At 37.2% G+C, this 26,892-nt stretch overlaps 1 protein-coding gene across 1 annotated transcript; it reads right to left on the bottom strand.

Moving 5' to 3' along the window:
- Positions 1–2,085: 2,085 nt before the first annotated feature.
- LOC145685095 (zinc finger MYM-type protein 1-like) lies at positions 2,086–2,874 on the bottom strand. Its single transcript, XM_081757440.1, has one exon. It carries the CDS (start codon positions 2,872–2,874, stop codon positions 2,086–2,088), a length of 789 nt encoding a protein of 262 aa, XP_081613566.1.
- Between the last annotated feature and the right edge of the window lie 24,018 nt (positions 2,875–26,892).

Below are 26,892 nucleotides of genomic sequence, written 5' to 3'. Positions count from 1 at the left end.
CCGTGCTACAGCACGGAGGTGGTGGAGGAGATATGAGTAAACAGGAGATGTAAGACGTAAAAGAGGAAGTGGGCGACAAAGAGTTTCCTCTGCCGAAGAAGACCAGAGTTTAATTGCCCAATGCCGTGAGCACCATTTCATGTCTGGTTGCTTAGGGCGGGCAATGATGAATACTGAGGGGGCAATGGCATGGACCTCAAGGAACACAAAAATTCTTTCTCTCTAATCTATCTATCTATCTATCTATCTATCTATCTATCTATCTATCTATCTATCTATCTATCTATCTATCTATCTATCTATCTATCTATCTATCTATCTATCTATCTATCTATCTATATATAGATAGATATTTGTTCCTTGAGGCCCTTGTCGTTGTCAATGTCTATGTTCATTTATATATTTATTTATTATTTATGGAATCTATAAGAAAGTTGAAACACTTTATTATGCTGAAAATATTATAGTACCAAATCCACGACTATCAAAAATCATCATTAACATTTTTTTGTTAAAATGATGGTATATAATTCAATATATATTTTAATACACTAAGTAATACTAAAAGTAAAAAATAATAATTTATTTTAGGAACATTTATTAACTGTTATCTAAATTATACTATTTTGGAACTATAATACTTTTATTACAAGTAGATTATGTAATACTTTTATGTGTAAAAATTAAGAAACAACCCTGACATAAGTAAAATAAATATTTTTTTCAGTCCTTATGTAAGTAATTACATCAAAAGGAGTTTACGTGAGCACTTCGCAAATTCAATTACAAGCTGGTCTAGATCTAGTGCACGCAGATTATCTTTGTTGTAAGCCAGGAGAACGAGGTCCGATTTTCTTTCATGTCCCATAGACAGACGTTGTAGTCGAAGGAGAGCTGTCAGATGTGAGAAGCAATTTTCGACTGTGGACGTAGAAGACGGAATAATTAGAGCAGCTTCTGTAAGCATCTTTAGGCCCGGGAAAGCCTCGCCATATTTTCCAATTTGTTTTGTGAGCTCTTCCACAGATGATGTCTTGTCGATCAGTCGATTTGCTAGATCCATTTACTGCTTCAAATTCTGAAGCACTTTGCAATGCATGTCTTTTGTACTTTACAAAATCACACAGAGGTTTCAAATTTTCTTCACTTCTTTTCTCACTCAGTAAGTGGTGAATGGCACCAATCACAGCTGTCCTTGTCTCACTGAATCTGCTCCGAATTTCTTCGACGGAGATATCGAGAACTTCGCAGAATAATCTTTTCAGCTCCTTCTCGTCTTCCTTTTCCTTCTCCAAATTTATGCCTTCCAAATCAGTAACCGAATTAGCTAAGCAACTGGGGAGTGTGCATTTGCGTTTCAATGGTTCCTGAATCGAAGTGTTTAAGGCACATGCCTTCATTGCATCGTGAAGGATATTTTCAAATATTCCTTCATCTTGCCGGCAATACCTGAGCTGTTCCGTTACCGATTATATTAACTTCACAGCGGCATCAACGTCCAAATCTCTTCTTTGTAGCAGTGCGTTTGTCGGTTTTAGATATCCAAGAACCCTGAACATGAGCTCAGTAAGGAAACAGAAAGTCTTAGTAGAGATCTGATGTAGTAAACCGGTAGCTTCAACTTTCATTGAGGCGTGTTCTTCACGGGAAGTTTGAATTGCCATCAGTGCACTTAATATGCGAAAACTGTCGTTATGAATTACAGTCACTGTGTCAAGATGTCCAGTACAATGTTGTTCCAACAATCGCTTTAAACTCCTTCCTGCGTAATCTGCTGCAACGCGTCCTTTTCTGAATAATATAGTTTTTGACAAATATCAGAGAACTCTTTCAGTTCAGGAATTGTATCAATGGCTCTACAAATAACTAAATGTAATTGGTGATTGAAACAGTGAACAAACAAAATGTTCCTCTTCAAATCCTCAGACAAAAGAGCTTGCACTCCATTTTTCTGTCCACTCATGACAGGTGCTCCATCGTAGCACTGTGCTATTATCGTGTCGGTTTTGAATTATACTTTTCTTAAACAATCTAAAATGGCGTTCTTAATGTTGGCAGCGTCTTGTTTGCCCAACTTCAGTATAGCTACGCATCTTTCTTGCACTTTAAAATGCACTTTAAATACCTAATTGCGACAGACAAATCTTCGATTCGTTGCTTGTCTCTGGTTTTATCTGCAATTAATAAACAAAATGTACTTTCGTTTGCTTCATTTACTATTTTCCTCTTAACAGATTCTGCCCTGAAATGAATTATCTCATTCTGAATATCCGGACTAGTGTATGTTGCATTGGCAGGGATAGTTTTGACAATTTCTGCTAATTTCGGATCTTTACGAATACTAAATTCAAACAAATTTAAGAACAAACCACTTGATTGTTTTCCGAGTTGCTGACACCCAGAATCTCCCCTAAAGGACAACGGATTCACAACAAAGAATTGAATAACTTTCATCACACTTTTCACATAGTACCTATAATTCATAATTACATCACTACACACCTTCTTCACGACCGTTTCGCCCGAGTTCTCACGTTTCCGTTGCTCCAAGTAGAAAGCCACAGCGTGCCTATGAGTTTCAGAATCGGCGTGACGAGAAAATCCCTTATTTTTCTCGGTTGCATGCTTCCAGTCTCTGAAACCATTCTGCACAAATGGGGGATCACTGTTTCTTGACGGACATTTCCGGCATGGATAGCAAAAGGCAGCATCTAACATAACAGAATACTCGAGCCAATCCCACGTTTTGTACCATATTGGACGAAAATCGTCGAATTGAACCAGAAATGCTGGAACCTGGAAAATTTGCAAGATGCGGCTGAGCGGGTTTTGTATCGCCAAGGTCTGATAAATGGTGGAAATCAACACCAACATGGTGGAAATCAGATGTTTGACGTTTAGTTTCTTCTTGACCTTCTACACATGTTGATACAGATGACCCTGCTTCTAAATTAGTTTCATTTTCGATAACTTTTGCACCAAAAAATGACTTGATGGATGCCTGCTTCATATTTATGGCATTATAATAGTCAGTAGAGCAATTGGAAACGTCTGGCGAGGTACATTTGCCTGTAGTTCATTTTCTACTGTTTTTGTTTCCTTCTGGAAATTCGCTAAACACTCTGCTACTTATTATTGCGTGCAATTATAATGGTGTGTGACAAAATCTTTTTAAAATAATAGGTTCGGTGTTCTGCTGCCATCTTGATTTTTTTCTCTGAGTGCATATAAGGAATTAGCGTTCTCTTCATTCCATATATTTGTAAACAAATGGTGAAACAAGTGGTTCGGGGCCACTCAGAAAACACAAAGTGAGCCGATGCACACTGCTATTTACATCATTGATTTATTTTTGTGGGTGCTCCCCGCAAAGACTCAAATCACGTGAAAAACAGAATTGTTACTGCTTTTACAATTAACAAAACTTCCGAATTCCCCACTGTTTTTTGTATCTGACTATTCTAGAGGCGCTTGTACGTTTACTCCAGACATCACAGTTTCGGTACTAGTTTGATATATGAGACATGCGTTTTCAAGGAACATGGACATGTTGCATGTTTTACATGTTAATTACAGGTACATGTCGGACATGTACTGTGAAGTCGGCAAAACAAATGTTTTTTTTACCTGCTATGTTATACATGCACAAGCCAGGCACTCACATTCATGTAACATAGCTTGTTTTCGGGTCAATTTTCATATGGGTATTCTTTGGAAGGGCATCTTGTCCAAATCCGTGAATGCTTGTCGTGATTCTTCAAACTCTTGGAATGAGGAAAAGTAATACATGGGAGATTATTGATTATATCTAGCAATAAAAATAACTGTTGTTTTTCGTAGAAATATACGCCACGTTCAATTTCATTTGTTAGTAGTAGTAAATGCGCGCTAAGTTCAATTTTATTTAGTAAATAAAATCACAAGATTTTCCTATTTGGGATTTGCTGAAACAATTTGAAACTTCGGGATAACGTCCTTTTTAGAGCGGAAAAATATTTTAGAGCGGGCAAAAAATATTTTAGAGCGGGCATTGCCCGCTTTAGCCCCTCCCTGGCTACGGGCCTGCCAGGCGATGTTACGACTGTCCGTCGTAGACTCAAATCCTTTGGTTTGAGATCATACAGGGCAGCTGTTAAGGAGCGACTAACAGAAGACCACATGGTTGACCGTCTGGCGTTTGCACAGTTAAATATTGCACGTGTGTGGGACGAGGTCGTTTTCACAGACGAAAAAGTATTTTCCAGTGCACATTTCGGGCCGAAACGTATTTACCACCCCCCTGGAAAAAGGTATGCATCTGAATACGTTTCCCGTTCTGGTCGAATGGGACATGTAACTGTCCACTGTTGGGCATGGATATGCAAGGCTGCAAATTTCGGAGGAATCTACAGGATTCCTGGTCGCCTAAACGCCCACAAGTATGTGGAACATCTGGATGAAACGCTTCGGGAAATAAAAGCTCATGTAGGTGACGGCATATTATATTTGCAACAGGACAATAGGTAGATACATAATTCAAATGTGGTTCAGACATGGTTGCAGAGGCAACCTGATGTCGAAATAGTTGACTGGGTTCCTCATGGAGCAGATCTGAATCCTATTGAAAATATGTGGGCCTCTGTTGAAAGAACATTGCGGGAAACCTGGTCGAACAATCCTCCACGAACATCTAATGATCTTTGGGAGCGTGTTAAAGATGCGTGGTCGATCTGTTGCACCGAACGCTATATCTCTCGCCTGGTGGATTCAATGCCACGGCGTGTGGCAGCTGTAATCGAGTCCCAAGGGGACTATACACACTATTAATAAATGCTCGCCCACAACACCATCAGCCCTCTCGAGGGCTACCTAATTCGACCCACTTATTAACAAAATTTTATGAAATACATTACGCGACACCAGTGAATGTTAGTGTCTCAGTATGTTCTGCATTAATAAAGAGGCTAACGTGCGAGACTTGGTTGCCGAGTGGTATTTGCTTGCTATGTAAACCAAAACCGCCTGTAACAGTGGTTCGAATCTAGTGAAGAAGACCCCTACTTTTTATCACCAGGGATATTTGCAATACGCCTTCTGCTATGTCCGCCTTCGTACGGTCTATTATATGACACATAACGGGGACCGCCATAAGTTTTTACTTAGTAAAAAATTTATAAATATATGAACAAATACCTAGGTATATTAGAGTAACAATGGAATATAGTACTTTCGTCCGACTGACGTCGCTCTGCAAATGTTTATTGTATTACACCGGAAGATGAATTAAATAAAGATTGGAAAATTTGATATAGAAATTGATACGTAATAAGTTAAAGACAAAATATGTAATTATAATCTAATATTTGAAACTAATTGCGACTACAATTAATTCTCTACCTGCTTTCATAAATAATCCAAACCAAACTTCGAGGTTTGGAATGCACAAACTAAGTGTAGCTAAGAGAGAAAAGTAACAAGAAGAGCAGAGATTCGAACCCACGACCACCAGCGTAAGAATTCCTTTTACTAACCCTTCATCTATCAAACCATAACGTAAACATGACTTTTGAAAGTTATAAATTTGTATCCAAGAAACACCATTAAGCGTATGTGCAACTACTGCTTTGCTCTTTTTCTCTTCAAAAGCGTAACATGTTTAGGACGATTCGTTTCGTTTTCCATTAGAGTTTCGAAAGAGATTATTTGTGTTTGAGTGTAGGATCTTTAGTTTCCTTTAACCGACACTTCTAGCAAATACAACTTAATTCACACAGCAGTTAAAAAAAACTCGTACTGCCTTAGAAATTATTCCTAAAAGCAGAAGCTGCATCATGCATCCCGAACAGTGACGTAACTAACGGCAGTGCGTTGAGGGAGTCCAGAGTAAAACGGGGCCTATTGAAAATTCGTAATTCCACTATTTTTCCTCGATGTCTAAAATGAGACTACTTTAGCCTTACATGAAAAAGAAGCTGTGGAGGGAACTGCGAAGTCTACTGAAAAGATTTATCACGTTCTTGCAGCAACAACTTTAAGTTTTCGAACAGTAATGAAGATCAAGATTAATTGAAATTTCAACTTAGAATGAAATAAATAAAAATCTGATCTTATATAACTCTCATTGATAGTAGTGTTCCGTATTTGTTTAGACGCCTATTCTTTTATAACTTTACCTATGGCGCATGGAGTTGTTGGTTAGATCCCAACTCGCCCTGAATGAACTTTATTATGGACAAACACCGTGTGCATGAGTGTCCTCGGGTTTCTCACGTTTCCTCCCACTTTTTTCATTAAAGAATTTCATTTATTTCTCACCATTACTCTCTTCATTAGCATAGTCGGCATAATCGTGGGACTTAAAAATTAGATATTTCATTTCATTTTTCTTTTATAACTGTATCTCACTTTTCCTGTGACGAGAGCATCATCTAAGCGAGTATTCAGTGAATTAAACCACTATATTCATAGCACAATAGTACAGAATGAAGTTTAGCTCTTTGGCAATCTCCAGCATGCAGAGCGAAAAAAAGCCAATACATTGATATTGAAACAGTAGTTAACGAATTCCTCTGCGAAAAAGATCACCCGTACTGTTGTGTTTCAGATGATAATTTATAATTATACTTAGTTGGTTGAAATTTCTCCATAGTTGTGGGGGCGAGATACTGAAAAAATCCCTACCAAGAGGTGAAGGTGACATGTAAAAGTAGTAAATACGAATTCATATGCAAAGATGAAAAGTGACACTGTGGATGCTGCGTAAGTCCAAAATAAGCCTCGGTTGGCTTCGAGTTGACAATGGGAGGATGACAGGAATAAAGAATCGAAAATATCCTATATTTGTGTCGAATGGATAGTTTTCGGGATCACTGACATAAAAGGTGATATTTCAGATGTGTATATGTCCAAGGTTGGCCATATTGAAATGGGGTCATAGGGAGAACCAGTAAATACTTCAGAACAGTTCCTTTTTGGTGCGGTTCGAGACACTGAGAGTGAAAAGTGATAATGCACAAATCACATTCTGAATTATCGGAGATATGACTTCTGGGGAAGTGTCGTTGCTCCAGGGAGGCATTACTAACTGATCACTCCCTAAAATCGTCACTGTTTTGCAGGGCCGTAGACAGAAATTTATTTAAGCGATCGAAAGCTTGACAGGAATTTATTTCAGCGATTGCGGGCATATTTTACTAAAATGTCTATCATCCAGGGGCGGATACAGGATGATTGTTTGGGAGGGGCGGTCGTTCGAAGTCAAATCAAGGTAAGAGCGGAATGCAAAACAAAAAGAAAGAAAGAAAAAAAAATTTAGAAAAGGAGAAGTAGCTCTTCTGCAGAATTAACTTTCTTAAGAAAGAAAGGCCTATCTACTTTAGGTTTTAATTTAAGTTTATAATACAAAGATGAAACATACTTAAAATATGTTTTATTTTTAATATAAAAAGTATAAAAAGTTCCCTATTCTGTGGGATGTGAACGACCGAACGCACTGCCCTGAATCCGCCCCTGCTATCATCATCTCTAAAATTAGATATAATTTACAAAAAAAAGTAGTGATTTCGTGGGGGCAAAAGCTCTGGATTGCCAGGGACTGCATCCTATGTATGTCCCTGCTGCTCTGAATAATCAAAAGCTCCTCTTCAAAGGTAAGACATAAAATGTAAATTATAAACGTGTAACATAGAATACAATATAAATAGAAAATATGTTATAATTAAGAAATAGAAAATAATTATAAAATAAATTTGAAGGACAATTTTAAAAAAATCAATAATACTTGAAAGTAAAATATACTTTTAAAACAATTTTGCATTTATGCAGGGCTACAAACAAGTGAGGAGTGACATGGAAATTTAGTAACAGATATAATATTGGAAAATTATTTCGAATTAAACTAGCTGTGACTACATTACTTCAAACTTGAACTTGTGGAATATACAGTATGAGCGTAGCTCAAATAAAATAATCAATAAGAATGGTTTGATTGGAAGCTCGGACCATCCACGTAAAAGTAACTTACATTAACCATTCACCTAACAGACAATGACTCACAGGGCTTGGCACTACTTTATCAGATGGTTCTATCAAATGTAACTTAATTAAACAATAGTAACAAATTTTAAAGCTTTAAAAAGTGTCCTGAAGAAGAGGAAGTTCATTTTGCTCATTGTAACTAAGTTACAAGAGGTTTACGTCCTAACTGAACGGCGCATCTACCGAGTCAACTTTTGGAATATCCCCTTAAGGTAGTTTTCAACGGAGCTAAGGGAAACGTATGTAAACGAGTAACATTATCCTACGTAGCAGAATGGATAAATTCAATGTTCGATATCCACAAGGTTCGTGGTTCGAAAACCGTCGCCGAAAACAGATTTTTTTAAATCTTAATTCCTCAGTTCTGAAGATCTTTCTCTCCTTTCGTAATCATCTGATGCTCTAAAAAGAGTTCTCCACATTGATTCGACAACTGCCTAATGTGATCCTCGCAGTTCGAAAACTTCCCTTCTTATCTTTCACAAAATCAGAATTTTCGTCATAATACGAATCCTGACCGATCATTTTTTCCCCAATTCTAAATCTGTGTATACAAATCATCCCTCTCTGTCTCCATACTTGAATCCCTCCCTCCCTCTCTCTCTCTCTCTCTCTCTCTCTCTCTCTCTCAATGTCACCCAGGAAGTCATATGGCTTGAGATCAAACCTTCGACTCTTGAAACCAAATGTAAGCTCTTTAGCAATGTGCTATCGTAACTCTATAGGTTTGTTGTTAAAACCAGTGTCTTTTAGACTTTATTCGGGGGGGGGGGGGGAAGGAAGAGATTCTCCGGCGACATAAGATTTTCACTTTTTATTAGTGTATTACTATACATTTGATCAAAAAATACATATTTATGAAGCTCAAGAGAGGGGGAATTACACCCTCCTGTCCTGCCCAAATGACGCCCCTGAAACATTTGCTTGCACTTACTGAAAAGAAATTCAATGAATCATTGAATAAAACTCGTTTCTGTCCGTAGATATTTTAGAGCTCTTGGCAATTTCCATAGATTTCTTAGGGAGCATCTTACTAGCTTGCACTCTTTAAAGAAAGAAAAGAATGAAACTAAAGATATTTATGAAGCTCTGGGAAGATTGTGTGACTTTCCTTTAATTTAGGCTCTTAAAAATATTTCAGAACAAACGAATGGAAAAGACTGTTTTAAAGCTATAACGTTGTAAACTTGATTCCTGTTTCTTTTTCAGCTGAATGGAAAGTGTACTACGTCACACACACTGCTTTAGACAAGGAGAGGTGGAGGACGGGGAGGAGTTGGAATAAATACTAGAAGCAACTAATCGATTGATACATGTATTGCGGGAATGCATAAGAAAACTGGGCAAGAGTTTGTTATTCATTTGGACTTATACTTTTTGTAACAAATTTTATGCCGCGGACTGTATAAGTTTAAGCACGGCCATGTCATGATTGAAAAGAAGATAATATATCTGCTTTTTGCTTTTCACGTTTCTTAACCCTTTACGTGGAAAAATTCTCTGTAAGTCCAAACACAAATATCTCTTTGTATTTAGTTTCCTACTGCCATACCATGATTTTTTACGTGCTACTTTGCTTGGGTAATAAGTATTATGTATGCTGTACAAAAAAATCAGGTGGTTATTTAAGTAACCACTGTCCATTCAGGCATGGAGCGAGATCTTACGAAAGAGTTGGAGGTAGTTGGTGGTTATAAATATAACCATTATCACCTAAAGGTTTAAGGTTTCAAGATGCATCTTACAACCCAGTTATGAATGGAGAAGAATTGTGTTTGTCATGATTATTTTTGATTTAGATTTTGTGAATCATCTTTGATTATTGTTTCCGAACTTACTTAAAGTGTCCTTCTTGAAAGGAAAAACTCTGTCACTGACATTTTGCGCTATTATTAGGTATTTTGAGCATGGATACTTTTTGATTATGTACAATGTACAAACTAAAATTACATGTTTAATTGCGAAGATTAATGGTGATTTTGATTGGTGAAGAGTTGTATATAATATGAAATGTATTTCCTCCTATTTGAAGGATGAACTGGATACCGCATTTTTTTGTAGATCCACTTCTAAGAAGAAAGAAGAATGAAGATAGGAAAAGTGTCTCCGAATATTTTAGTCAGGGAATTTGGGTTATTTTGGTGACAGTCTATCACATTGATTTCATTAAGGTCTTTGTATAGCCTGTGAAAGGGGCCATAACCTTGACATCACTTTGGGTATTGTGGCACTAAATTCCCCAGAATTTATTTCTATAAGAGCTTAGATCAACATTCTTTTGTGTTTCTCTTATCTTTTTAGCTATGCGTATCTAGACTGATTTTTCTTCTACCATGTAATCATATTTGATTTCTAGTGTAGAACGAAGAATATACATATTCTGGATTACGGTTTCTATTTTTACTATTTTCTCGGCAATATTTATAAACTCCATTATTTCTCAGATAATTTTCTATAGCTCACTTATTTTTTACTATTATTCTCGTAACGTATCGATCACGTTTTGCATAATGATTGATTATATACAGATCTTAGCTTTTGTAATGTTAATGGATTTCCATGTTCTCTCCCATGTCCTTTCCCCTTTTACCATGTTCTCTCTAATCTATTTTGACATCATGTCATGCTCATTGATGTGGACATAGTGTTGTGTTTATACCATGCAGAAAAGTTACTGTGAACTGTGTCTATCTTGACTTACGTTCTATACTCTGTGATGTTAGAACTATATGTACTACATTATCTGACATTGACTACAATTACAAGTTTGTGTGCTGTGTTCAACATTTATTCTGGTCTCAATATTTTAATCATATATTTCTCTTACAGACTATCCTAGCCTACAGTGATGTTCATTTTTAGAAACAGAATGGCAAGAACAAAAGATGTTTAAAAATGTTGTTTTGTGGAAGAAAGTGAACTATTTTCTCCTTTTGCCTGCAAAATTTGAAAGGTTTGCGACTTGAAATCAGCGAGAGGATACGTAGGTATTTGCTTTTACGATAAATTGTGTATTATTATTATTATTATTATTATTATTATTATTATTATTATTATTATTATTATTATCATTACAGTCTCTTTTAAATTCAATACGTTGGACTTGATTCACTGATCTTTTTTATTTAAAATTACTGACTCTAAATTCGCATCATTATATTAATGTTGGAGTCACATTTTAATTTTCATTTTTTTCAATTAACTAACAGTTCAATTACATTTCTGACATGAAAGATTTTCTACTTAATGTTGACTTTCGTATGTGTATAACTTAATCAATAAATCTGCAGAATGTTTCCTTTGTCCATGTTCCAAGTATCACCTTGTTTGCGGTTAGATCTACGTACTTTGCACTTTAACCATACATGTTGAATTTCATCGAACTCGAAGCAAATGACCAGAGTAACGCAAATCCAAAGTAGCTAGAGAGATGAGTGAAAGAAGAGTCGAGCTTGATATTGGAACGACGAAAATGTATTGCGACGACGCTGAACCACACACTTCATATTAGAAGTACGAACCTTGCTCTAAATTATAAAGATCTTTATTTGTCTTTTACATAGCTATACGATTCATGAGAATGTTTCATCTGTGTGAAAAGTATTCTTATCTCTGCTAAGTTTATAGCCACTGAAAGATACTCGAACGTTCCGCCTTGGACTCAAGTTGATGCAATTTCCACCAGTTTTGAAGAGAGAAGAAATGCCAATGGAAAGACGACTATAGACCAAAGGAGTGATCGGCGGAGGACCGGATAAAACTACAGGCAATTACAGCTAGATTTGACTTCTTTCCGAATATTTCTTACTTTTTAAACAATTTTCTTGCCTATTAAAATCACAATCTGCTTTGAATTTAAATGTTTTCTGTTTCATTCAAAACCAACCCAGATTCGATCCCATTATATTTTTCTTTACCAATTTTAGTTTTTTAAATTCCCATCATGGCTTATGAGTTCGGAATTCCCCAATGCTTAATTCTCCCTTAGTTTCTAACTTCTGGAATTGAAATGCCCGCTTAGTATCATTAAAATATGCAAATATTTAGGAAATAAATATGATTTAAAAGATGTTTACCAGCTATATCTAAGGATCCATGTATTACTTTTAAGCGTCTTCTCTCCTTGACAAGTCTCACAGTTGCTGTTGTATGACAGTAGTCGCCCACTTTTGCTTCTTCTGAATCACTATAAAACAAGTAATAAGAAGTTAACATTTAACATACATATTAAAGGATACAACGTCATCATCATTACAAATAAAATATATAGATAATAGTTATGTACCCGGCCAAGAAATGAGTTGTCTGTTTTCGGGAAACGAATTAGTGAAAGTTCCATTAATGTAATTAGGAAAATAATTCTAATATTGATTAATGAAAATCATGTCTGTATACTGTACACCTAAAAGAAAAATGAAATATTTTATATATATTTTGTAGTCTGACTATTTAACAAAACAAGAACTCCATGTTTGAAAAGCGTAAAGGAAAACAATGGTAACTAATATAGAATACTTTTATTTACTCCTGATTCAATCGTGTACTTATTTTTATCAAAATATTCAATAATGAGTTATTTGGTAAATTGCCCAGTTTTCCTGCATAACATAATCGCTAGGGTTTTGTTCTTACCGACTGCGGACCCGAGTTCGATTCCCGATGGGGACAGAAGAACAACAGTTGTAACTGCTTTCTCCGTAAAGCCATGCTGACAGGTCTTTCATGGGTTTTCCTCACTTACAACATTCAAATCCCTGGATGGTATCTAATACATATGATCCAGAAAACATCCTTTCTTGCCCGTTCTGTTCTTTCTCCCTCCTTCCCTGAATAGTGTGCTTTCCGACGGACATCATCTCTCATATTTATCAGGCTTAAGACATAGGTGCATGTCATGACGAGAAATATGTAATAGTAAATAAAAAAGGAAAAGAAAAGTAGTTATCTAACCATAAATATAAATAGGTATTGAGAACGTAAGTCCAGAAAAATGTGTGAACAGTTAATCGGATAAATTGATTATTCTGAGCTATATTAAGAAAGTCAGTGGTAGGGTATTTGTCTGTATTACTCTCACTCTTCTGTTGTAATACCAAATTTCAATAAATTAACACAATTGGAAAAGAGTTCTAGAAAGAGCTGAGAACGACAAAACTATAACAAATCGAGTAACTATAAGAACTACTACAAACTAATAAGAATAGTACAACTTATTTACTGAATTTATTGATATAAGAATGTATCGGCAATCAGATCCGGTACTAATTATACCACTAATAAAATTATGAATAGCTTAACATGTGCTTAACAAGACATTAATCTAAAACTGAAAATGACCAGAAGCATAAGATTTCAAGAAACTGTAAATCATATTTAAGGTAAAGAATAAGTAAAATATTCTTCTTCACGAAACAGAGGTCTTGAAAAAATAAATGAAGAATAAAGAGAATAATAAAAGTTGTTAAGGTAACAATAATAATAACAACAACAACAATAATAATAATATTAATAATAATAATAATTAGAAGAATAAGAAAATAATAATAGAAGCATTCTAAGCATAAAGACATTACGAAGATTAACAATTTCAATCCCGCAAATAAGTAATATTTGTCGGTATTTGAATGACATCTTAGAGTTTTGAGCAAACAAAAATAGTCTGCGTAACACTCAATGGAGCCATGCCATCTCCTCAATAAGGACAGTTAGTGTGACGTTCTAAACCAAGGTATGATGAGATTATAAGATACGCATATGTACTAAGATTACTTAAGCCGTGCTACTACCACACTTCAGTACACCAAGTTCCGGAATAGATTTATAGAATGGATCTTAATTTGTTGGCTAGTTTAAATCCGTTTGCAAAAGTAACGCAGAAAATGTATGATGGGATTACCAGATAGAATCCTTCGAGATGTATGATGGGATTACGAAACATTTTTTATTCTATGGAAGATCAGGGTGTAACATGGTATGCAGATGATTTGATCATAAGTAGTCCAGATTTAGAATCTCATAAACGTACTTTAGATATGATAATAAATAAACTGGAAGAAAATGGTTTAACCTTGTCTGTAGATAAATGTAAGTTTTTCCAAAAGAGAATTTCATATTTAGGACAAATTATAGAAGGTAGTAATATGTACATGGATCCATCAAGAGTTGAATTTATACGGAAATTGCCAGCTCCAAAGAATAGGCGCGGGGTAATAGCGCTATGTTCTTTTGCCCAATATTATAGTAGATATATTCCAGGGTTTCAAGAAGTTCTTGAACCAATTTCTAGATTAAAGTCTACTAAAGTGTTGTTCGAATGGGTCGATGAGAAAAAGCAAGCCTTAAAGAAATTGAAAGAGCTATTTGAAAGTTATGTTGTACTTAAGCTTCCTGATCTAAATTCGTGCTTTGTTGTGACATCAGATGCTTCAACCAATTCTTTAGGGGAGAGCGATTTCACAGTATGATAAAGCTAAAGGAAAACTAATGCCAGTGTTATTTTTCTCCCTAAATTGCGTAAAAACGATGCAAATAAGCCCAATTTTATTTTGGAACTTATAGCAGCATTAGAAACCATGCAACGTTTTCGAACATTCCTTCACGCATCTTTTGAATTGCGTGTAGATAAGATGAAATTAGCGTACGCGTTGAAAAATTTGAAGAGGGTGAAAAAATATGGTAGCTTATTATATAAATTATTTGACTTTAATTTTGCTGTAAAATCTGTTCCTTCCTCATTGGATGTACCATCGGACTTTATTTCCCGCATACATAATACGGAAGATTTTGAGGATTTCCAGGAGGATCCATCCCTGGATGAACAAGTAATAAATATGTTGATGCTAAATTTATGGAATATGTCTTACGCGCAGTTAACAATAGAAGAACACCAAAAAAGGGATCCAGAATTGAAAGCTATTATTGATATGATTAATAATAAGGAGAATACACCTGAGTATAAGCTTGTGAAAGGAATATTATGTAAGAAAACACGAGCTATTAAAAATCCCAAGAGTTTGACCAATAACATAATTGAATTCTATCACGGGTCTATATTACCGGGGGCACATTTGGGATTTTCTAAATGTACAGCGAAGATCTGTATGCGTTATACTTGAGAGGGCATGATACCATAAATAAAAGAGGCTATCATTTCGTGTCCTTCATGTCAATTGAGCAAAAGCAATAATATGTGAGTTATGGGACAATTGGTCTCTAGTTTTTAGAAATTCCCGAACGGAAATTGGGCGTGTAACGTCATAGGTCCTTTGCTAGACACGCAGTCCGGCCGCTTTTGTTTGATAGTTGTTGATTCATTTACGAAAAGAGTATTTTTGGAACCTTTTCGGAATCTATCCAGTCAAACAATAATTAATAACCTATACAAACTAATGTGTCGACATGGGTTTATTCACTCTCTGATCCAGGATAATCACAGTATCTTCACGTCGTCTCGTTTGAAAGATTTTATGTATGCTAACGGGATACGAGACAGAAAAATTGCGCCCTATCATAGTGGTAGCAATCCCAGTGAGAGATACATCAGAGTGATCAAAGATTGTTTGTAAACTTACTTTTCAAATAAAGAAAATAAATGGGATCGTGGGATTCATGAGAGAATTTTCTCTTAATACATCAGTTCATTCAGAACACTAAAAGTGTCCCATGAAATTAGTGTGTACATATGATGTATGCGACCCGTTGGATAACAAGTGCAGGATAGACTCTACTGATATTAGACAGAGAGATACTAATATATGGGTAAGTGCTCTCAAAAACCTGGAACACGCATGGGAAAAGCGGAAACGAAAATATGATAAGAAGAAAGTGCCGACATCTTACGAAATCGGGGACAAGGTCTTATTAAAGGCAAAAGTCCAAACCTCATTAGCTAATAGAGTAACTAATAACCCTCGTAATAGGTGGTCAGGGCCTTATTCCATAATCAAGATTTTGACTCCTAATACTATTCATGTCCAATCTGTTAATAATGAGCATGATATTAGGAAGTCTCATGTGTCATTAACCAAACGATTTCGAGAACACCGTAATGTTGATCAGTAATAACTGTATAGCAATATAAGTATGTTTTGTAAATTCCTAGAAATGTAGTGACATTATCATTTGTGAATTTTATTAGGATATTTTAAATATTCATTTATCAAATCATCCATATTCATCTTGTCTCAGTTTTGATCATTTTTGTGAATGATTGTAATTGTGTTGTATGGATATTCATATAGTTCTCTTTTCAGATAAGTCCGATCGGCATTGTAAATTTGTCTTTGGTAACTATTGTAATCATCGTTTTATGTTGTTGTCAGTGGGTTGAATGTATCATCGAGCATTGATTCTGCTGGATAGACGACGCTCAGGTCATGAATGAATGGGATATTTGGAGTAATAGTAATTACATTTTCATTTTTTCTTTCTCCTACATTTCTGGAATTTCAATTAAAATATACTTATGATGTAATGGTATGATTCACATTCTATGTAATCAAGTTATATTTATTTATATTCATTTATATATATGTATATGGAGAATTCCATATTGAACAATGTTATTGTTAGGGTGCTTCTTCATTACATTGATTTTGCACAATTATGAAAGTGAATTACGATGGCCTACGACTAATTAGACTAATTAACCTTAGTAGAAAGGTGAGTGGATTTACTGTAGAGGATTTTGTTTTCTAGTGCACTTATTTTTGTTTTGTTGTAGTTAAGTAGTCATATAGGTAGTTCGGATAATAATATCAACAGTTGACTATGTAATTTATCTTTCATAAAGGTTGGAGATAGGTTATAAGATATATATATATATATATATATATAATACAAAAAATATATTAATATTTTTTATCCCCACAATGGGATTGTGTAACGATATTTAAAGAGAGAGAGAGAAAAAAGAGAAAGATTCTTTATATAAAATGGAGGAACTCGAGACTTTATCATATTACTGAAGTTTCGCAGCGCCGTGGTGCCAGAAAATGGAACTACGCTGCCTGCTGGTGGCTGTTTCGAATACGTGTTAACACATCTACTTAAAATGTCAAGTGGAGCACATCGAATATTGGTTAGGAATCCTTGTACAGCGAATTAGAAGGATACGTAAGGACAAGGTTCGGAGGGACACTATCGTAACATAGGCAAACGCCATGAAAAGATAGCCCAGTGTTGAGTATTGCTTTATATAATAATCCACATTAATTATTAGTGTGCTCTGCTCCTTCTACAAGGTCTCGTCATTAGACAAGTTGTGTGAAGTGGAATTGTGTTCCTTATTACAGAAATGGTTCGTTTCGAGTGATTTGATTATTAGTTGGCCAATTTGCCCTATGTATATGGTCGTTAAATTGATATTCTACGACATATGGAAAAGGATTTTCTCTTTATTCCTCGCAAAAATATTTATATTCTATGAAGAATTCGATGGTGGTGTAAAAATATATTATATAGAAGATTATTGAAGCACCTATATGAGTTGTAAAAGGGATGAGCAGTTTTAATCATTGGTAAGTGATCCAATTATATGCATTGATTATATATATAAAATACCAGATATATTTAATTATGTTGTATGAATAGAGATTGTAATATACAAATCTATTTTTTCAAGATTTGTCATATAAATATTTTCGGATCATATACAGCCTTTCTTTGCTATAAAACTAAAATCAGTATATTCATTAACCTATGAACCCGATAGGTAATGAGTGATTTCAATTCGTATTTTCTAGCTTGTTTAACCTTATTAAATAATTAAGTAATTACTCTAATAATTTTTAGTCAATTTATATTTCAGTGTAGTGAGTTTGTAGGGCCGTTTTAGTTGTCCCGGCTCACTTCCACCCAACGTTACTTCTATTCCCTTTTTTTTGGAACGGGAACGTTGCATGTCTAACATCTGACAATGAAAGCTTACTTACCCTCGGACGCGGCAGATTTGAAAGAAACATTTAGAAAAGATTTTTTGCCGTCTTCTACTGACGCTAGAAATAAGCTTCATATGGCCGAAGATTGATATAAATTCTATTAGTTAAGCAGCTATGAAAAATGGTATAATCAAACTAAAAACTATGTCTTCCTTCTCCGTAACAGGTATACAGGAAGAAGTAGACTTAGGAATCCGCTCATACAAAACACTTTAAATTGAGCTAATTTGCTAGCAACGCTCCGCAATCTTGATCCTAATTTTGAGCACTTGTATGTTCCCTGATATATAGGCTAAGACATCAGTCATGTTAAACAACACACTGCACTAGGTACCTAAAAGGTGTAGGAGTATACAAACGAAACTTTGTGAAACAAAAACAGTTTATACGTATGTCCATTATATGGCTTTCTGCGCGTTCATGATTTGATGGACCTAACCCTCAAGGAATCAAGAAGTGATGATTTTATAAGGCTTTATTGAAATAACTGAAAAATATGCGCTGAGTATTGTGCGACACTTGCAAAAATGAAAGTCGTATTATTTTGTATTTGTGGTTGTATTCCACAATCTGCGTATAGCAAAGTAAAATGTTGATCCGTAAAAAGTCGTTTACAGTAATACAAAATAGCATTAAGGAAACTTACAGAGTAGCAGTATGAGAAAGGTTTGGGAGGATGTAGTGCCGAGTGGAGATAGAAGAAACATGCAACATTGAGGTGTAGTCAGTATTCAAGATTTGCTCTAGAGAAGTCAATTAAATTTTAGTTCTATCTTATCCACAATAGTAGCAATTGCTCTTAATAGTCACAATAGCTACTTATTGGTCGATCCCTAGAACAGACAGACGTCATATGATTCCGCTCATTGAGTTTAACACAATGGTTGTAATTCAGCACTTTAAAGAGTTAACCTAACATGGGTTCATAAAATTCAAATAGCGGAAAAGTTAGGGTTGTAAGGGCTGACCTATTTCTATAATTAATCCTGAATCTCACTTTAATGGACTGTCATCTCGCAATTCTTAAATTGAATCGCCAATGGTGCCAAAGGCGGTCTATTTGCGTAGTAAATACAAGGAAAGCATCAGATCATTAAGTTTACTTGATCTGCAGATATGTTCGTCATACTATTAAAGTGAGGAAAATCAGAAGTATTGGTAACATGGAGAGCATCAGTGGTTGCAGTAAATTGAAACATGTTCAAGTTATTTTGATTCACTCTTCTTGTTTCAAGTCCAAGTAATAATTAGTAAATGATAAATACAGAGTCACTGACTAAACTAGAAACTACTATGTTTAAAGAAAATCTACTTTCAGTTTTCAAACAATTCTGTAATCTGATAGACATGATCATTGTATCAAGTACATACCCACACATTGAGTTCTCCAACAATCAATTCGTGTGTCTGTAGTTGATTGTAAAGCACGAAGAGAACAATATTAATGTACTGAGAACGAAATATATTGAATACACATATGACTAACCCATGTTCCTAGGGAGATGTTGCAAAATTTTAAAAAAATATTATTGTAAAGTCGTGGCTACCGATAAGCGACCCTTGCCCATACCCTTCGTAAGAAACAACCGCTTCCACAAACATAACAACAAGTGACCACAAAAGTGTTTTCTGCACGTGCTGAAGGACAAGGTTGTCACATGTTTTCTTGGAAATGTCTGACGCCATATCTTCTTTCTTCTAGAGAAAGTCATTGAGAAAACCGTAGTAGAAACGAATTGATTCATGAATTGTGCAATAAAATGTGATCTAAAAAAAGTGTTAAATGATCGAGTGCCAACAACATAATTCAAATAGGGCGAAAATACCAAAACTGAACACGAATTACTTATGAGTTTTTAAAAAGACGTATACACTATTATATTTTAAAAATAAAAAAAGATTATTTCTAAAGGACTTACTCATCAATACCTTACTCAAACTATTATAATAGAAACAAAGATTTGTACAGAATACTTCTTTGTCAAAAAGCTAGGGCTAAGAAAAGATTTTTAAAATATTAGCTGAACCTGCGCTCTCTACACAGCGCATCATTCGCATATGAGCATAAATCTCCTTCTTATTCCTCACAACATATGTACATGTCCCTTTACAGACACAAGTAAAAGACGTCTTGATTAAAAAAAAATCGGCAAGGGGTATCATAAAAGGGAGATTTTTTCGATTATTTTTTTCTCAATATTTCGCACCGTTTGCAAGATTTGAGCCTACTTCCGGTTGGAGTTTCCAATTCATGTATGACCAGTGTTTTCTTTCTTCTTGCATGCAGTATGTAATAAGCAAATACATTACATATACAATTAATTATAATGTCAGTTATATATGGTGTTCATTGGGCAAAACACTCAAAAAATATTTATCTTAGACTCGAGAAATGATTATCCTTCCTTTTCCACTATTATTTGGCCATGGAAAAAACGCCTGAGACATATACAACCCCAATATACAACATTGGGGTGTTGAAATGTATAACGCATAGGATATGAAGTTTTTGGTTTTTAATTTCAACGCTTCTAGTGTACCCCCAAAAATGTAATAAAGAAATAATGGCCATGTTCAATTAGAATATTCATTTAAATATTCAATTAGAACTGGACAATTTACGCAAAATTTCCAATCGATCAGTGAAAACGTCATCTTTCTAGAGCCCGTAGTTTCCGAGATCTCATTGTCGAAAGGATTGACCACAAACATATAAACATAGTTTAAAAGAACTCGGAAGATGGCAGCCCAATTCAATTGCATTTATTTCGGAGAAGACTTATTAAAATGCAAAAGTTTTGAACAATAATTTACAAAGATAAACTTTATGAAAAATATCTCTTTAAGTAATTTATTTAAAGTACACCATTTTAAAATATTTGTCTTTGTTATAAACGTGAAATCACAAATAATCGTAAATCAAAGATCGTAGCATTCTAATAGATAGATAGGAGATAAAAGATAGGAGTCATCACATTCTTTCCCGATCCTGAGAGTTGCTCAAAGCAAATATCAAGCAACAGTTGTAAGACTAATCTAGTGAAGTGCAACTGCTGCTGTAGATTTTACACTGGGGCTTCTCTCCACCTGGCCACTATCCGAATGGGTGGTCTTTACCTATACACCTACCTTTTCTAGGCACTTTGTGTTGGCTCTAGTTGTTATTATCATCATGGCCACAGGTTCTTCTGGGCTACCATCAATTCCTCAGGACTCTTCCATTTCGGCTGCTCCGTCATCCACGCGGAAGGACCGCTCAAAACGTTCTAACGATACTGATCCATCCATTCAGGACTCTCATACTAGTCATCAGCCTCATGTTCCTCTGGCCAAACGACACCATACTCTCAGTGAATCATCAAATTCATCATCCGACTCACGCATGGACGACGACTCTCACGCACGCACTACAAAGCCTCAGATTCATTGTTTCCTGCTGACGAACTACGAACCCAAGTATCAAGACCTGAAAGTTCTCTATCTCCGTCTCATCAAATATGTTCCACGCACTACCATTACTCAACTCATCAACACTCAGAAAGGTATTATCATCAAAACTCCTGATCCAGATTTCGCCAAATCTTTTCTGAACACCTATTCCTTTGAAATCTTCGGCAAGCAAGCAAAGATCATCAATCAGGCACCTCGCTTATCGAAACAACCGCCTCCAACTCGCAGACAACCGGCACTTTCTGTCGTTATACGAGGTGTCGACCCATCCTACACCGATGATGAAATCGCTGAAGAACTTCGTCTTGACGGCCTTTCCATTCTCAAATGCATCCGTATTAAGAATGCTTCAGGCAACACCTATATGGTTCGGGTTTTAACCCAATCAAAAGACACCATTGATTCTTTGCTTACTGCTGGAGCCTTTATTTATTGCAAGAAACATCGTGTTGAACCATCTAAATCGCCTTCTCCGCTTCCTATGCGAAGTGAAAAATGTCAGACATACAATGATCATCCAACTAGTTCTTGTCCCAATCAATTGAAATGCGGCTTCAGCTCAGGGCCTCATAACACCCGTCAATGTCCTAACAATCAAGGACCCCCACATTGTTCTACTTGTAATGCTACAGATCATCCCACATACAGTTATAAATGCAAAGCTCGACCCACCGCTGACCCGTTCAAACCAGAATTAACTGTTCCGTTACGTCCACATGCCACCCAAACTCTTCCGACACCTGCTGACGCTTGCCAACCTATTACTATTACACAGTTCTTATCCTTTCTTACTGTCACCTTACAAAATATTCATCCGCTTCTTCGTCATCATATACTGCACCAAGTCCAACAAGCTGCTAAAGATATTCTGCACATTAATTTCACCGCCACATATTCTGGACAAACCGTCTACTTCCACTCCGACAAGCTACAGACAGAAGTCTAATTTTCCTTTGCATCTTACTTTTATCGTACCACATCATGGCTCTTTATTTTCTGTTTCTGAACATCCGCTCTCTCCTACAACACAAAATCCTATTCGAACAACTTCTGCTAGAGGAGAATATTCATTGTTTTCTGTTGAACGAAACCCATCTTACTCCTCGCTTGCATCCGCACATCTCACGTTATACTTTTCTTCGCCATGATAATACCGCACCAGCTCGGCGGGCATGTGGAGGTGTTGCCATCGGTTTTTCACCGTCAATTCCATACCGTCAACACTGTTCCTCTCTAGACGCATTGCCTGAACATCTCATCACTACACTATATTTCAAAACTCTTAATATCACCGTTGCAACGATTTACGTTCGACCAGGCCACCCCATTCCATATCCTTTCTTTCAATATATCTCTGATCATTTTCGTACTTACATCATTTTAGCTGATATCAACTTTCATAGCCGCACTGCTCATCAACAGGACCATTTCTGCAGTTACCTCACTACTCATACTACTGGTTTCTTCCATGACTTACCCCAACCGACCCGCCCTGAAAGCAACACAATTCCCGATATAGTCATTACTTCTTCAAATCTAATTACACGGAATAATATAACTGTATTAGATCCGCTTGGAAGTGATCATGTACCTATTCTGCTCACCCTCACACCTCTGCATCATACTCCTAGTGATACTTCCTCACTACATGTCCGCACTGTACCTCGCTTTGACAAAGCAAACTGGCATGGCTACCTCATGTGTCTACAAACACAGTTAGATCGCATCCCTCCCCCTACAACAGAAGACGAAATGTATCAATCTCTTGACTCAATAACTGGCGCCATTCATACCGCATCTGTCCAATACATACCTCAGAGCACTGTTCATCCATTTCGCCCTGCCCTTCCCCCACAGTATCTTCATCTCATTCATCGCTCTCGTCAGCATTTTAGAGACTTTACTCGTACTGGTAATCTCGACTCACTTCGCCTCCATCGCCAATATCAACGGACAGTTCACAATTACCTTGTCGTCTATAAACGCCGTCAGTGGATTACCTCCTGCAACCAACTTGGCACAGCCTCTCATCCTACCAAATTCTGGAAGCGGTTTCACCGCCTCACAGGCAAAAGTTCTAGTACCTCCTATCCACTTATTGAAAACGAGCAACCACTCCCAGATGATCTCACCAAAGCTAATGCTTTTGCATCTTACCTTCAAGGCATCTTTACCCCTCTCTCTCCCGATCCTTCATTGCGCCGTCACCCTACAGACACATTACAGCTTTCTTCACCTGCCCTTCAGCCCCATCCCAATCACGTACTACCTCAGGATTCTGCCCTTACATTTCTTATTACCTTCGAAGATATTTCTCACAGTCTTCTTGGCAAAAGAAACTCTGCACCAGGTTCAGATCGCATATCCTACCGACACCTTAAAGAAGCGCCTTATGTTCTCCATTACTTATTGGCTGCCATCTACACGTTTATATTACGTACTGGATTTCTTCCGTCTCCTTGGAAAACCTCTACCACATTAATGTTCTTGAAACCTAACAAACCACCCCATGCAGTTTCTTCCTACCGTCCCATCCAGCTTACTCTCGTCTTCAGTAAATTACTTGAACGCATCCTCGTCTCCCGACTCCATCTCCATCTCTCTGAACGTAATCTCATCCCCCTCCACCAAGCAGGCTTTCGACCCCAATTCAGTATCAATGACCAACTCCTTCGTCTAACCACTCACATAACAAATCAATTTAATTCCTCCAAACCGTCCTGCCTTGTTCTATTTGATTTGGAAAAAGCATTTGACAAAGTTTGGCATCTTGGTCTGATCTATAAACTTTTTTCCTTTGACCTTCCTCTCTGTTATATCCGTTTTATTTTTCATTTTCTTACTTGTCGCCTCAGCTACGTCTCCATCAACAACCAATTATCGCATCCCATTTTCCTTCACTCCGGCGTTCCCCAAGGCTCATCACTCTCTCCCCTTCTCTATCTTCTTTATGTGGCTGACTTTCCTCCTCTCCCACCTAACGTCACACTCTACCAATATGCTGATGACACGGCGTTTCTTGCTGTTGCTTCTACCATTCAACAGATTAATCGTCTCTTACAAGCAGCCATTGATGACTTTCTTTCATGGTGCAGACACTGGCGCCTCAAGCTCAACCCTGATAAAACACAGACTATCATTTTCCTTCCGCCTGGCAAACGATCCAAAGTATACCGAAATCCGGCTAATTTCCACGTTCATGTCGATCATCTTCCATTACAACCACAGAACACAGTGACTTATCTTGGCATTACCTTTGACCGACTCCTTAAATGGTCTCCTCATCTGAAAACGATCTGTAAGAAGGCTTATAATCGACTTAACCTTCTGCGTCGATTGACCGGTACCACTTGGGGACTCAGTGCCCACACTCTCCTCACTACCTATAAATTGTTCTTACGTCCCGTTCTGACTTACGGCTTTCTTGCCTGGATCTCGGCCGCCCCATCCTTCTACACTCGCTTACAAATTCTGGAACGACATGCACTTCGACTTGCTTTCCGCATTCGCCTTCCCAGTCCTACCCGAGAACTATACAATCGAACACCATTTCCGCACATCCTCTATCACTTAGAAACGCTACGTCTTCGCTACATCTCTCGACGATTTAATTCCCACCACCCTCTGCTTTTTGATACCATCCATCAGTGCGCTCTCATTAGACCCCACACTACACTCCGCCACACTCCCCTCTCACTTCTTTTCACACTCTACCGTTACTCCCTCCCCCCGGACAGCCCAGATCTCATTTTATCGTACCACATCATGGCTCTTCATTTTCTGTTTCTGAACATCCGCTCTCTCCTACAACACAAAATCCTATTCGAACAACTTCTGCTAGAGGAGAATATTCATTGTTTTCTGTTGAACGAAACCCATCTTACTCCTCGCTTGCATCCGCACATCTCACATTATACTTTTCTTCGCCATGATAATACCGCACCAGCTCGGCGGGCATGTGGAGGTGTTGCCATCGGTTTTTCACCGTCAATTCCATACCGTCAACACTGTTCCTCTCTAGACGCATTGCCTGAACATCTCATCACTACACTATATTTCAAAACTCTTAATATCACCGTTGCAACGATTTACGTTCGACCAGGCCACCCCATTCCATATCCTTTCTTTCAATATATCTCTGATCATTTTCGTACTTACATCATTTTAGCTGATATCAACTTTCATAGCCGCACTGCTCATCAACAGGACCATTTCTGCAGTTACCTCACTACTCATACTACTGGTTTCTTCCATGACTTACCCCAACCGACCCGCCCTGAAAGCAACACAACTCCCGATATAGTCATTACTTCTTCAAATCTAATTACACGGAATAATATAACTGTGTTAGATCCGCTTGGAAGTGATCATGTACCTATTCTGCTCACCCTCACACCTCTGCATCATACTCCTAGTGATACTTCCTCACTACATGTCCGCACTGTACCTCGCTTTGACAAAGCAAACTGGCATGGCTACCTCATGTGTCTACAAACACAGTTAGATCGCATCCCTCCCCCTACAACAGAAGACGAAATGTATCAATCTCTTGACTCAATAACTGGCGCCATTCATACCGCATCTGTCCAATACATACCTCAGAGCACTGTTCATCCATTTCGCCCTGCCCTTCCCCCACAGTATCTTCATCTCATTCATCGCTCTCGTCAGCATTTTAGAGACTTTACTCGTACTGGTAATCTCGACTCACTTCGCCTCCATCGCCAATATCAACGGACAGTTCACAATTACCTTGTCGTCTATAAACGCCGTCAGTGGATTACCTCCTGCAACCAACTTGGCACAGCCTCTCATCCTACCAAATTCTGGAAGCGGTTTCACCGCCTCACAGGCAAAAGTTCTAGTACCTCCTATCCACTTATTGAAAACGAGCAACCACTCCCAGATGATCTCACCAAAGCTAATGCTTTTGCATCTTACCTTCAAGGCATCTTTACCCCTCTCTCTCCCGATCCTTCATTGCGCCGTCACCCTACAGACACATTACAGCTTTCTTCACCTGCCCTTCAGCCCCATCCCAATCACGTACTACCTCAGGATTCTGCCCTTACATTTCTTATTACCTTCGAAGATATTTCTCACAGTCTTCTTGGCAAAAGAAACTCTGCACCAGGTTCAGATCGCATATCCTACCGACACCTTAAAGAAGCGCCTTATGTTCTCCATTACTTATTGGCTGCCATCTACACGTTTATATTACGTACTGGATTTCTTCCGTCTCCTTGGAAAACCTCTACCACATTAATGTTCTTGAAACCTAACAAACCACCCCATGCAGTTTCTTCCTACCGTCCCATCCAGCTTACTCTCGTCTTCAGTAAATTACTTGAACGCATCCTCGTCTCCCGACTCCATCTCCATCTCTCTGAACGTAATCTCATCCCCCTCCACCAAGCAGGCTTTCGACCCCAATTCAGTATCAATGACCAACTCCTTCGTCTAACCACTCACATAACAAATCAATTTA

Source organism: Thermobia domestica, chromosome 5, assembly GCF_964235325.1.
Source record: "Thermobia domestica chromosome 5, izTheDome1.hap1.1, whole genome shotgun sequence".
Lineage (NCBI taxonomy): Eukaryota > Metazoa > Arthropoda > Insecta > Zygentoma > Lepismatidae > Thermobia > Thermobia domestica.
Note: the sequence above shows the minus strand (reverse complement) of the source record. Positions and strands in the feature narration are given on the sequence as shown.

Excerpts from the sequence above, each read along its gene's own strand:
- LOC145685095 (XM_081757440.1), bottom strand. The coding sequence starts at position 2,874 with ATGTTGGTGTTGATTTCCACCATTTATCAGACCTTGGCGATACAAAAC.